This window comes from Bison bison, unplaced genomic scaffold (assembly GCF_000754665.1).
Source record: "Bison bison bison isolate TAMUID 2011002044 unplaced genomic scaffold, Bison_UMD1.0 scf7180017864375, whole genome shotgun sequence".
NCBI classification, from domain to species: domain Eukaryota; kingdom Metazoa; phylum Chordata; class Mammalia; order Artiodactyla; family Bovidae; genus Bison; species Bison bison.
The window spans coordinates 5,140,018-5,150,330 of record NW_011494947.1 but is presented as its reverse complement, the minus strand read 5'-3'; the positions used below and the strand labels follow the sequence as shown (position 1 = coordinate 5,150,330).

At 53.0% G+C, this 10,313-nt stretch overlaps 2 protein-coding genes across 15 annotated transcripts in view; one reads left to right on the top strand and one right to left on the bottom strand.

Moving 5' to 3' along the window:
• The window catches only part of FPGS (folylpolyglutamate synthase), a 24,390-nt gene extending 21,249 nt beyond the window's left edge, over positions 1-3,141 (top strand). For all 13 annotated transcript variants that reach the window (XM_010856900.1, XM_010856894.1, XM_010856893.1 and 10 more), the window contains 3 exons: positions 140-215; positions 1,435-1,501; positions 2,250-3,141. In XM_010856900.1, coding sequence (XP_010855202.1) covers positions 140-215; positions 1,435-1,501; positions 2,250-2,659 — 553 coding nt within the window. In that variant the 3' untranslated portion in view covers positions 2,660-3,141. The remainder of the gene's footprint in view (positions 1-139; positions 216-1,434; positions 1,502-2,249) is intronic.
• Positions 3,142-3,877: 736 nt separating this feature from the next.
• ENG (endoglin) overlaps positions 3,878-10,313 on the bottom strand; it is a 32,435-nt gene continuing 25,999 nt past the window's right edge. Inside the window, exons 9-15 of one of the 2 annotated variants that reach the window (XM_010856888.1) lie at positions 8,555-8,692; positions 8,291-8,329; positions 7,587-7,703; positions 7,002-7,253; positions 5,887-5,959; positions 4,781-4,882; positions 3,878-4,654 (exon numbers count right to left, since the gene is read on the bottom strand). In XM_010856888.1, coding sequence (XP_010855190.1) covers positions 4,530-4,654; positions 4,781-4,882; positions 5,887-5,959; positions 7,002-7,253; positions 7,587-7,703; positions 8,291-8,329; positions 8,555-8,692 — 846 coding nt within the window. In that variant the 3' untranslated portion in view covers positions 3,878-4,529. The remainder of the gene's footprint in view (positions 4,655-4,780; positions 4,883-5,886; positions 5,960-7,001; positions 7,254-7,586; positions 7,704-8,290; positions 8,330-8,554; positions 8,693-10,313) is intronic. The other variant, XM_010856889.1, reaches the window with a different exon arrangement.

The following is a 10,313-nucleotide window of genomic DNA, read 5'->3' as shown; positions in this document are numbered from 1 at the left end:
ACAAGAGGATAGGCTCGGACTGGGACAGCAGGGAAGGAGAGGCAGTTTCTGGAGGAAGGATGGGGCGGGGCCCGCGGAGAAGGGGTGGGAGGCGCCTCCTCTCTGACGTCCCCTGCCCTCTAACCCTTCCGTCTCCCAGCGGTTCCGAGGTGCGGGTCTTGCTCTTCAACTCCACTGGGGACCGGGATTCCGCGGCCCTGCTGAAGCTGCTGCAGGTGAGGAACTGGCTGGGGTATGGGCAGCAGGCAGGCCAGCTCGGGTGCTGGCTTTGACCCCCAGCAGCCGTGCCTTCATCCCTGAGCCTGTTTCCTCAGCTGGAGAATGGCACTGATTGCTCATTCCCCTCCTGAACTGTGTTATAAAAGCATTGGGCACAGGGAAGTCACTGCCCGCATTCTCTGTGGTCACACTCAAGACCAGGATTATAGGCAGGACCAGGTAAGTGGTGTGAGGTGCAGGCTCTGGATTCACTTGTCAGGTTCCCTTCCGCCACTGGCATGTGACCCTGGATAAGAGATGGCATTTCCCTGAGCTCAGTTTGCCTCACCATAAAACAGGGATGTTACTATGATACCTGCTTCTAAACTTTGGTTTACCCAAGAAGACACATAGAACATAGATGGCCCATAAGTATATGAGAGTGTACTCAACATGCCAGATCAGTACAATGCAAATCAAAACCACAAGGAGATATTATTATCTCACACCTGTTAGAATGGCAGTCATCAAAAAGACAAGAGAAAGTAAGCATTGGAGAGGATGGAGACAAAAGGGAACACCTATGAACTGTTAGTGGGATATCATTTCACAGCAGCTATGGATAATAATAGGATAATAATAGAAAGGTTTTTCAAAAAAGTTAAAAACTGGTATGTTATATGATCTGGCAATTCCACTTCTGGGGACTTATCCTAAGAAAATAAAAGCACTAACTTGAAAAGATTAAAAAAATAATAAAATTTGGTTTAAGGGGTCACTGGACTAATAAGTATAGAGGGAGAGGCCCCACTGTGCCCAGGGAAACTGAGTCTGCCCTGGCTGTCAAGGCTGAAAGGGTTCCTAGGGATCGTTTCCCATTTCATAGACCCAGATGCTAAATCTGTCCTTCATATCCACAACCTCGCTCCTTTGTGCTCAGTAGATGGGTCACCTTAAGTCAATGTGCACGCCCCCTCCAGTCTGTCTCCCTGTCTGTGCTGGGCCATGCTTCTCAGGCCACAGGCCATACGGGGTACACTGAGGTAGATCGGGAGGCAGGGGGCGTGGAAGTGCTGTGGGTGGGTTTATGCAGTAGCGCTCCAGTTCAGCTGGGCGGGGGGTGGCGTCTCTCGAGATGGGGACAATGGATGTGGACTCTGGGGGTGCTGTGTGGAAGTCAGGGTGGGGGGCCTCCTCTCAGGCCCTGACACTGAGCTTCTCCCTTTGGCCTTCTAGCCCTGCCAGTTTGACTATGCCATTTTCTGCCCTAACCTGGCAGAGATGGCATCAACAGACAATGCAGGTGAGTTGACAGGCATGGTCCCTGGGGTGGGCAGGCGGCAGAGGGCCCTGAGGTGGATTGCTGTGTGGGTGACAGTGGGGGTTTTTAAACTGGAGGTCTTGGGTAGGAACTAGATTTGTTTTATCATATAAATCAATACCCTTTGGTACGTTTTGAATGTTGCGTGTGACTGCAATACTAAAAAGGAATTATTGGGGAAACTAGTTTTCAAAATGCAGGTTACAACCCAGTGATGGTTCTTGAAATCAGCTTAGTCTCAACTAGCATTTTAAATAAAATAGAATAGAGAGTGTCAGTGTGTCTTGCACAAAATTGAGGGTAGGTACTGTCTGATGATATTCTCTTCTAGACGTATACGCGTACACATGTGAGTCCTGGATTACTATTATAAAATGTATTCTTTTTTACTGTGGGTTATGTAAAAAGTTTTTTTTTAAATAATCTAAAAAATACAGATCTCCAGGCCCCACATCAGATGGCATGGGGATAGTCTGGGAAGGCAGTGAGGTAGGACAGAAAGAGGTGCTCCATGGGCAGAAGCCCCGGCATTGAAGCTAAACTGCCTGGGCCTGTTTCTCACCAGCTCTGCGACAAAGGGCAGTCACCGAACTTTCTGAGCCTCCGTCTCCTCAGAGCTAAGGATGGACGGTGCTTGGATAGAGCCTGGCATTGAGCAGGGGCTCACGGCATGCTTCCCCTCCCCTCCCCTGGGCTGCCTCACTGATGTGTCTGTCCCTGGGCCCCGCAGACCAACAGAACTTCACAGTGACACTGGACCAGGTGCTGCTCCGCTGCCTCGCCCACCAACAGCACTGGAGTCGCCTGCATGAGGAGCAGGTCAGCCCGGACCCCTGGAGCACCCCCGGCCAGGAGCAGGATGGGCCTGCATCTCTGCTGCTGGCGCCTCACCCACCCCACACCCACAGTGCCAGCTCCCTCGTCTTCAGCTGCATCTCCCATGCCTTGCAGTGGATCACCCAAGGCCGGGACCCTCTCTTTCAGCCGCCCAGTCCCCCACGGGGCCTCCTCGCCCACCCTGTGGCAGACAGTGGGGCCATGGTACTCCAAGAGGCTGCCGCCATTCACGTGCTGGTCACAGGCAGCCTGCACCTGGTGGGCGGTGTCCTGAAGCTGCTGGAGCCCTCCCTGTCCCAGTAGCCCAGGCAGTGGGGTGGAGGGGATGGGCATTTGCCCTGCATCTCCCATGAACTCCTAAACTATTTGCCTCTTGTGCCTTCCTGATTCTGTCTGGACTGACCCAGGGTCTTGGGCTCTAGGCAGTGAAATAGAGAGCTGGAGGCAGGATGCTGAGCTCTATCTCTGAGCCTTGGATGCCCCTAGTCTCTTCTTCCTGGTTCTCCAGCTGTTGGAGCACACCTGACCATCCAGCCCATTTCTACTCCCACCCTGCCTGTTTCCTGTCTCAGGCCCAGCTTACTGTGTAAGCTGTCTGACCAAGCCTGGGGCCCTGCCGGCTGTTGGCTGCTGGTTGATAGATTTCCTCCTCCCAGTGGCCTTCTGGGAAAGGACACGGTCCCTGCCTGGGGTCCCCAGGGCACAGAGGGTGGCTGAAATGATTTAAAGCTTTGAACTTTTTTTTTTTTTCCTTAAAAAAAAAATTGGCTGGGACTTCCCTGATAGTCCAGTGGTTTTAAGACTCTGCACTTCCAATGGAGAGGATGTGGGTTCGATCCCTGGCTAAGATCCCACATGCTGTATGGTGTGGCCAAAAAAATTTTCTAAAGCATTGGCTAAACATTTGATGGGCTCCCTGGGTGGCTCAGATGGTAAAGAATCTGCCTGCAATGCAGGAGACCTGGGTTCAATCCCTAGGTTGGGAAGATCTCCTGGAGAAAGGAATGGTTACCCACTCCAGTATTCTTGCCTGGAGAATCCCATGGACAGAGGAGCCTGGTAGACTATACTCCATGGGGTCGCTTGGAGTCAGACATGACCAAGCAACGAACACACAAACATTTGTCAGACATGACCAAGCAACGAATACACAAACATTTGACTGACTCTTGACCTCTAGCTCCCTCAGCAGACAATAAGGGGATGAGGACTATGGCCGGTCCAAGAACTGCCCTGTGTAGGAGCCCAGGTTGTGTGGCCTGGACAAGTCCTTCCCTCTGAGCCTCAGGTGGCCTGTCTGTGAAATGAAAAGGATGAATTGGTGTCCCTTGACCACATGGTAAACACAGGGACTTGTGATCACAAATTCTCACACCCATTTCACAGATAAGAGAATGGTGGCTGGCTTAAAGAAGCCACGGGACTTGTCCACAGTCACACAACCCAGAAGTGGTATTTGAACCCAGAACAGTCACCCCTCTCCCTGGTATAGGTGCCCCTCCCCTTCCAGCCCAGCCCAGCTCTGGTTTCATGGTCTGATTTATTGGTGGTGAGTATATAGGGGAGGACCCAGGACAGACTGCCTGGGGGGTGGGCGTGGGGGGTGTCTGTGTGACAGTTGCAGGGAGGAGCTAGGCTCCCCCACTCCACTCCCAGGCTGCGTGCCCCTCGGCTTCTGTTTCCGCCAGTCGTGCCAGTTCCGACGCGGAGACTGCTGGAAGCAGGTGCAGGTGGCTCCGTGCTGGCTCGGTTTCCACAGAGGAGGCGCCATCAGCCTGGGTGGGCTGGACTGAGTCCTGGAGTTCTCAACTCCTGCCCAGCCCAGGTCACCGGGTGCTGGGTCCAGGTTACAATGACAGGGGCTTTCTTGGGTGTTTACAGCAATGTGGACGTACAGGGCAGTGGGCTCTCACTCTGCAGTCCCGGGCAGCCACACCCCAGGCCCTCCGGGTTTGAAGGTTCGTCGGGGTGGGGTGGGGGACCCCCAAGGTGTTCCGAGCTGGTGCTCCCACTGGCGGCAGGCCTCTGGGAGGGAGGCAGCAGGGGCGGGTGCAGAGGGCAGGGTTCATCCTTGGTCAAGTGGAGGGGCTGGGGTCCCGGGATAAGTCCACGGCCAGTGGTTCCCAGCTGGTGGCTGCTCAGTCTCTCCCGCTGGGCGAGGGCTGGCTGGGCACTACGCCATGCTGCTGGTGGAGCAGGGGGTGCTCTGGGTGCTCCCGATGCTGTGGTTGGTGCTACTGCTCTCCGAGGAGGCCGGGGCAGCCACCGCCACCACGGGCTCCCGCTTGCCGGGGTGACCTGGGGGCAGGGGTGGAGGTCAGGGCCCTGGCCAGGGGTCCCCACTGCCCCAGAGACTGCGCTGGGCTCCCCCAGGTGGTGATGGAGGGGACCTAAGCACTCACTGTGGGGGCCTGGGATACTCACGCGTGTGCGAGTAGATGTACCAGAGCGCGGCAGTGAGCAGGGCCCCGATGAGGAAGGCACCAAAGGTGATGCCCAGCACGGCAGGTAGGACGAGGCCTTTGTCTGCACCACCAAGGACAGGATGGCTGCGGTCAGCACCGCTGTCTCCTCCCTGCAACTCCCATCCCCACTCCCCGCCCCGTTGTGCCAGCCAGGAGTGCAGGTTTTGGTGCCAGTCTCAGCTCAGCCACTGACCCTTACTTCTCTGAACCCATTTCCTCATCTAGCCAATGGGATCATCACATCCACACATGGCATGAAGCTGTGTTGTTATGAGCATGCCCTCAAAAGGGCCCAGCCAGGCCTTTGGGGCCATGCCTCTGACTCCCAAGGCTGGTAGAGATACATTTTTAGGGAGGCTGGATGGTATAATCTGAGCAAAGTGTGAGTGGGGCCTGAGAGTCCAGAGTCCCGCTGTGTGACCTTAGGTCAGTCCCTACTCCTCTCAGCCCGCTACCAAAGCAGAAGCCAGAGTGCCCCCTGAGGGCCCTTTGGCTCTCTTCTTGGGTTTTCCCAAGCTTCACTCTTTCTGCACTCCTGATGCCTGTCTGACTGTGGGCCAGGCAGCCTGGCCGTAGGCCTGTGGGTTCCCATCCCCGCAGTGGGGTCATTAGCCTGCCTTCTTGATTGTAGGCTGGGCGCAGGGGCTCCATCCAGGCCCAGGTAGGATGGCCAAGGGGCCGATGTTTCTCCCACCTGCATTCAGCGTCAGGGACTCTCCTGCCCAGGGGGCACCTGGGCCCAGGGGGAACTAAGACAGGTTAGGGGGAGCTGGGCTGAGGGGCATCCTCCACCCTAGGGGTCTTAGGGAAGGAGAGACAAGCACTGCCCCCAAGTCCTGTCCAGTCCCGATTCCAGAAGGCTCCATCTCCCAGCAAGGTCAGCCAGCCACCCTGGGGATCAAGAAGAGCCAAAGGCCTGGGATATGGTCCCATGGGGTGGTCACAAGCAAATGTTCTCCATGTGGAAGATGTAGCTGTGGACCCTGCTCTCTGGGGTCCTCTGAGCGTCCATCACGCCCCACTCTGACCTCAGTCCCTGGAACCTCGGGGATACTTAGAACTCACCATGCAGGCTGGTGCTGATGATGTTCAGGCGTGTGGAGACAGTCTTGTGGACTTCCTGAAGGAGGAAGAGAGCCCGGGGTATGGCACAGCCTTTGAGAGGCAGCTCCAGGCTCCCCCCCTGTCTCTGTGCCCCTGGCCTGCCACAGCCCACCCTGGGGCCTTGACTCTGAGCCCCACCTGCACCACCTTCTGGCTGGGGGCCTCTGGGCAAATGCTGGCAGATCTGTGCTTTGGAAGGGTGGCAGCCAGACAATTCTGGGCTGCTCCTGGTGTGTCTCTTTTGAGTTCCTGAAAAGCTCCCGACTCCCATGAGGATTATGGGGACACTGCATCCATTATCCTTGTGAATGCCCAGAAGCCCAGGCTCACTGTGGCCTAGGGAGAGCCCACTCAGGAGTGGTCCCAGAGGCTTCTCCAGCTTCATACAACCATAGAAGCTTCTCATCCTGAAGACTCTTTTATATGCAAGGGCTTGGGGATGACTGTGTGTGTGTGTGTGTGTGTGTGTGTGTGTCCAGGGCCCAGTGTTTAAAAACTGGTATATACTGGATGGTGAAGTGTTGTGACCAGTAAGTGCAGAAAATCAGAATTTTGTGTCTTTTGTACTAACCCTCTTCCCTGAGATCTCTTGTTTGTTGAGATTACCATGGTGACCATACTATATGGACAAGATGGGTGGGTGGATGGATTCCTGGGTGGATGGATTGACGGATGATGACTGGGTGTGATTGTAGAAGGATGGATGGATGACTGGGCTGATGGAAGGACTCTGGATGGATGACTGGGTGGGATGGTGAGAAGCATCAGCTGATAAATGATGACTGAAGGGATGGTGGGAAGACAGACAGATGGGTGAAATAATGGATGGATAGACGGATGGACAGATGGATAGTGGGTGCAGCTGCATATTTGACCAATGTCCCAAGACACAGCACAGCCATCCAAAGGCTGTTGGGTGGCAGAAAGAGTCCCCTTCGTACCCAGAGGCCACGTGTCTGCCTGTGGCTGTCTTTTGCTCACTGGTTCCACATCCTCCTGATCTATCATATCCCTTCCTGAAAACTCCAGACCCAGAAGCCACCCTTGAAGCTGGGCTGGGCCCGGCCCCCACTCACCAGGGACCGAATCCTGGGATGCATGGTCACAGAGCAGCTGAGGATGCCAGTCGTGGGCATGGGCACCATGTAGCCGCGGAGGAGGAAGCTGAAGCGTATGTCACCACTAGGGCTCGGGGACAGCAGGCTCACGCAGCTGCTCTTGGCTTCCTGGCCCTGGATGAGTTCCACGATTTCCATGTCGGGCCCCAGGTTCAGTTGGCAGCTCTCCAGCTGGATCATGAGCTCAGGGATGGATGGGGACACGCTCACCTGCATGGGTAGGTAAGGGGACCGAGGCGCGGTCAGTTACTCATAACTCTCCACCTTACCTGTTCTCGCGAAATAGGCTAGACTTGTTCTAGAGTTCCTGCTCGGGAACTTTGATGGTGGAAGGACAGTTACTGGCCTTCCTGGAGCAAAGGAGGAGGAGGAAGTGACATTCCAACCACTATCTGAGCTCTGCCTCAGCTCTCCCCACCCCTACAACCCTGCATCAGGTTGGCCCCCGCCTAGCCCTAGGAAGTCAAGTTCCACTGGGGAGAAAGAAAGGCTCTGAGAAATCACGGGGCGGCAGGCCTGAGCGGTCAAGTCCAAGTCCGGTACCTGCACAAAGCCCTGCTGGCCCAGCTCAATGGTGTTGGAGGCTTGGAGGAAGTGTGGGCTGAGGTAGAGGCCCAGCTGGAGGGAGAGGCTGTCCATGTTGATGCACTGCACCTTTTTCTGTGGGGATGGGAGGCACCCAGTGAGAAAGCCAAGGGGTGGGAGCAGGAGTCACGGTTCAGGGTTGTTGCGTGACCCTCCTCACCTTAAACCTCCCCCTTCCCCACCACAACTGATATTTATCAAGAACTTGCTCTCAGGAATTCCCTGGCAGTCCAGCAGTTAGGATTCTGTGCTTTCGCTGTTGAAGGCCCGGTGTCTGATCTGAGTCCCTGGTTGGGGGACTAAGATCCCACAAGCCATGCAGCCAGAAAAAGAACTTGCTCCTCACAAGACCTGTGTGCTTTCCATGTCTCCTCTTGGTGACAGCTCATCCCATAGGGGGTTCCTTCCTTATACTCCTATTAACAGGACCTTTGGGCTCTGAAAGCTTATGTGATTTGCCCAAGGCCATGCAGCCAATTCGTGCTTGAACCCTCTGACTTGAGAGACTGAGAACATGACTCTGAACAGTACTGCCCCCATCGCACAGAAGGGGAGACGGGGGCACACTGGAGACACATTGGCTTGCCAGGATCAGGGCCTGAGTCTCCTGAGGCCTGCTCCCCCCGGACCACATGGGTTAGCACATTGACCGTCCATCTCACCCTCTGCGGTGATGAGCTTGACAGGAGTCTGATGACCACCTGCAGGAAGAGAGCCAAGGAGGTGTTCAGAGCCCGAGAGGAGCCCAGAGGGTATCCCACCCAATGAACCCATTTTTTTGGATGGGGAAACTGAGTCAACCAATGGCAAAGCTTGTCTTGTCTTCCTACTAGCACCACACCCGCTCTCCCCAAAGCCTCTCTGCCTGGAAGATCCAGGAGGCACCTGGAGGGGGCACCATCCCTTTTTCCCACTCCAGGTCTTACCTCGTTACTGACCACATTTTCCATCACTTCCATGCCACAGCTGGAGTAGCCACTGCTCAAGACAAACTCGTCTTCTGTTTCCTTAGCTTGGCAGCTGGAGTCCCAGAAGGTCAGGCTTTTGATGGTGCATAGCAGAGTCTGGGCCAGGGTTGCAGGGGGTGTGGGGGAGGCACCGTCAGGAGGCACAGGGCTCCCCAGGGCCTGTCCCTCACACCCCAGCACCAAGGACTGACCACACCCCAGGGGTCTTGAATCACAGCCACGCCTCTGCTCCCATCTCCATTTTTGTTAGGTCTCATCATCCTACACCGTTTAAGAGTTACTACTTTTCCTGAACTTGACACACTTCTGTATCTAGCAATAATATCTGTGACATCATGAGTGTGTTCTAGACATATGCATTCATAGAAATTGTGTGCGTTTGTTTTTTTTCCCCTCATTTTAAACAAAAGGCATCATACTGTCCTTCAGGCTTTAGCTTAGTTTCCTCACTGAATAATAAATCACAGACGTCTATCTGTGTGTATATTCATAGACCTAGAATATTCTTTTTAACTTGAGTGTAATGTTCCAAAGATCAGTGGATCACAGTGTATGACATCCAGTGTACTGGATGGCAGTGATGCCAGCCATTGCTGACCCCTGCACCACCTCCTCCACCTCCCAGATATCTGCCGGGCCAGGTAAAGGCAGATAAGAAGGGGAGATAGGCCGCAGACAGATGGAGCTTCACCTTGGCCCTGATACCACACACCCCAAAACACTTCCACGTGGACATAGAGTTAAATGTCATTCTAAAAATCCCTGAGAACATGCATGACTCATCAAGACTCTGGCAGAGAGATTTCCTGCCTCAGAAAGACTAGAAAAAAATCACAAAGGAGAAGATGGCCAGCTAGGATGGCCCAATGTTTTCAAACATCCCGAAAATTAAGAAACACTCTGGCAAAAATTTAAAGAATGATAACAAACCAGGAGAGATTATTTCAATAAGAACGATAGACAAAGGGCCACAAATGTCTTTCTTCATGTAAAAAGCTTATAGAAATAATCAAAGGGTAAAAAAAAGAAATAAGAAAAATACCAAAGGAGGGAGGCTCAAGAGCGAGGGAACATATGTATACTTATGGTTGATTCATGTTGTTATATGGCAGAAATTAACACAACGTAAAGCAATTATCCTCCAATTGAAAAAAAAAATGTTTTAAAGAAGAAAAATACCAAGCCACAAAGTTACAGAGACTTTGATTATTATCAGTTACACAGTATCAAGTTCACACTCACTACTTACTAATCAAAGAAGTAGAAACTCAAACAAGAATGGAAGACAAGGTTCCACCTCCCACATCAGCAAAGTTTTTTAGACAAAAAAACAATAATTTGGAGAGACAGTTAAGTGTTCTCATTAATCAGCAGTGAAAATTGGAATCATCTTTTGGAAAGCGAGTTGGCAACATGTATGAAAATTTCCAGAATGTTCCCTCATTTTTGACCCAGCAATCTCAACTGATGTGGAAACCTATCTTAAGAAAACAATTCTATTTATAGAAGAATTTCATGCACAATGACACTTCCTGCATATTTATAATATTACATAATTGAAAACACCCAAATGTCTAACGAGGGAGGAGGAGCTAATTATGGCATTTTGTGTGTGTGTGTGTGTGTGTGTAATAAAGTTTTATTAAACTATAAAGGAGACAGAGAAAGCTTCTGACATAGGCATCAGAAGGGGGCAGAAAGAGTACCCCCCTGGCTA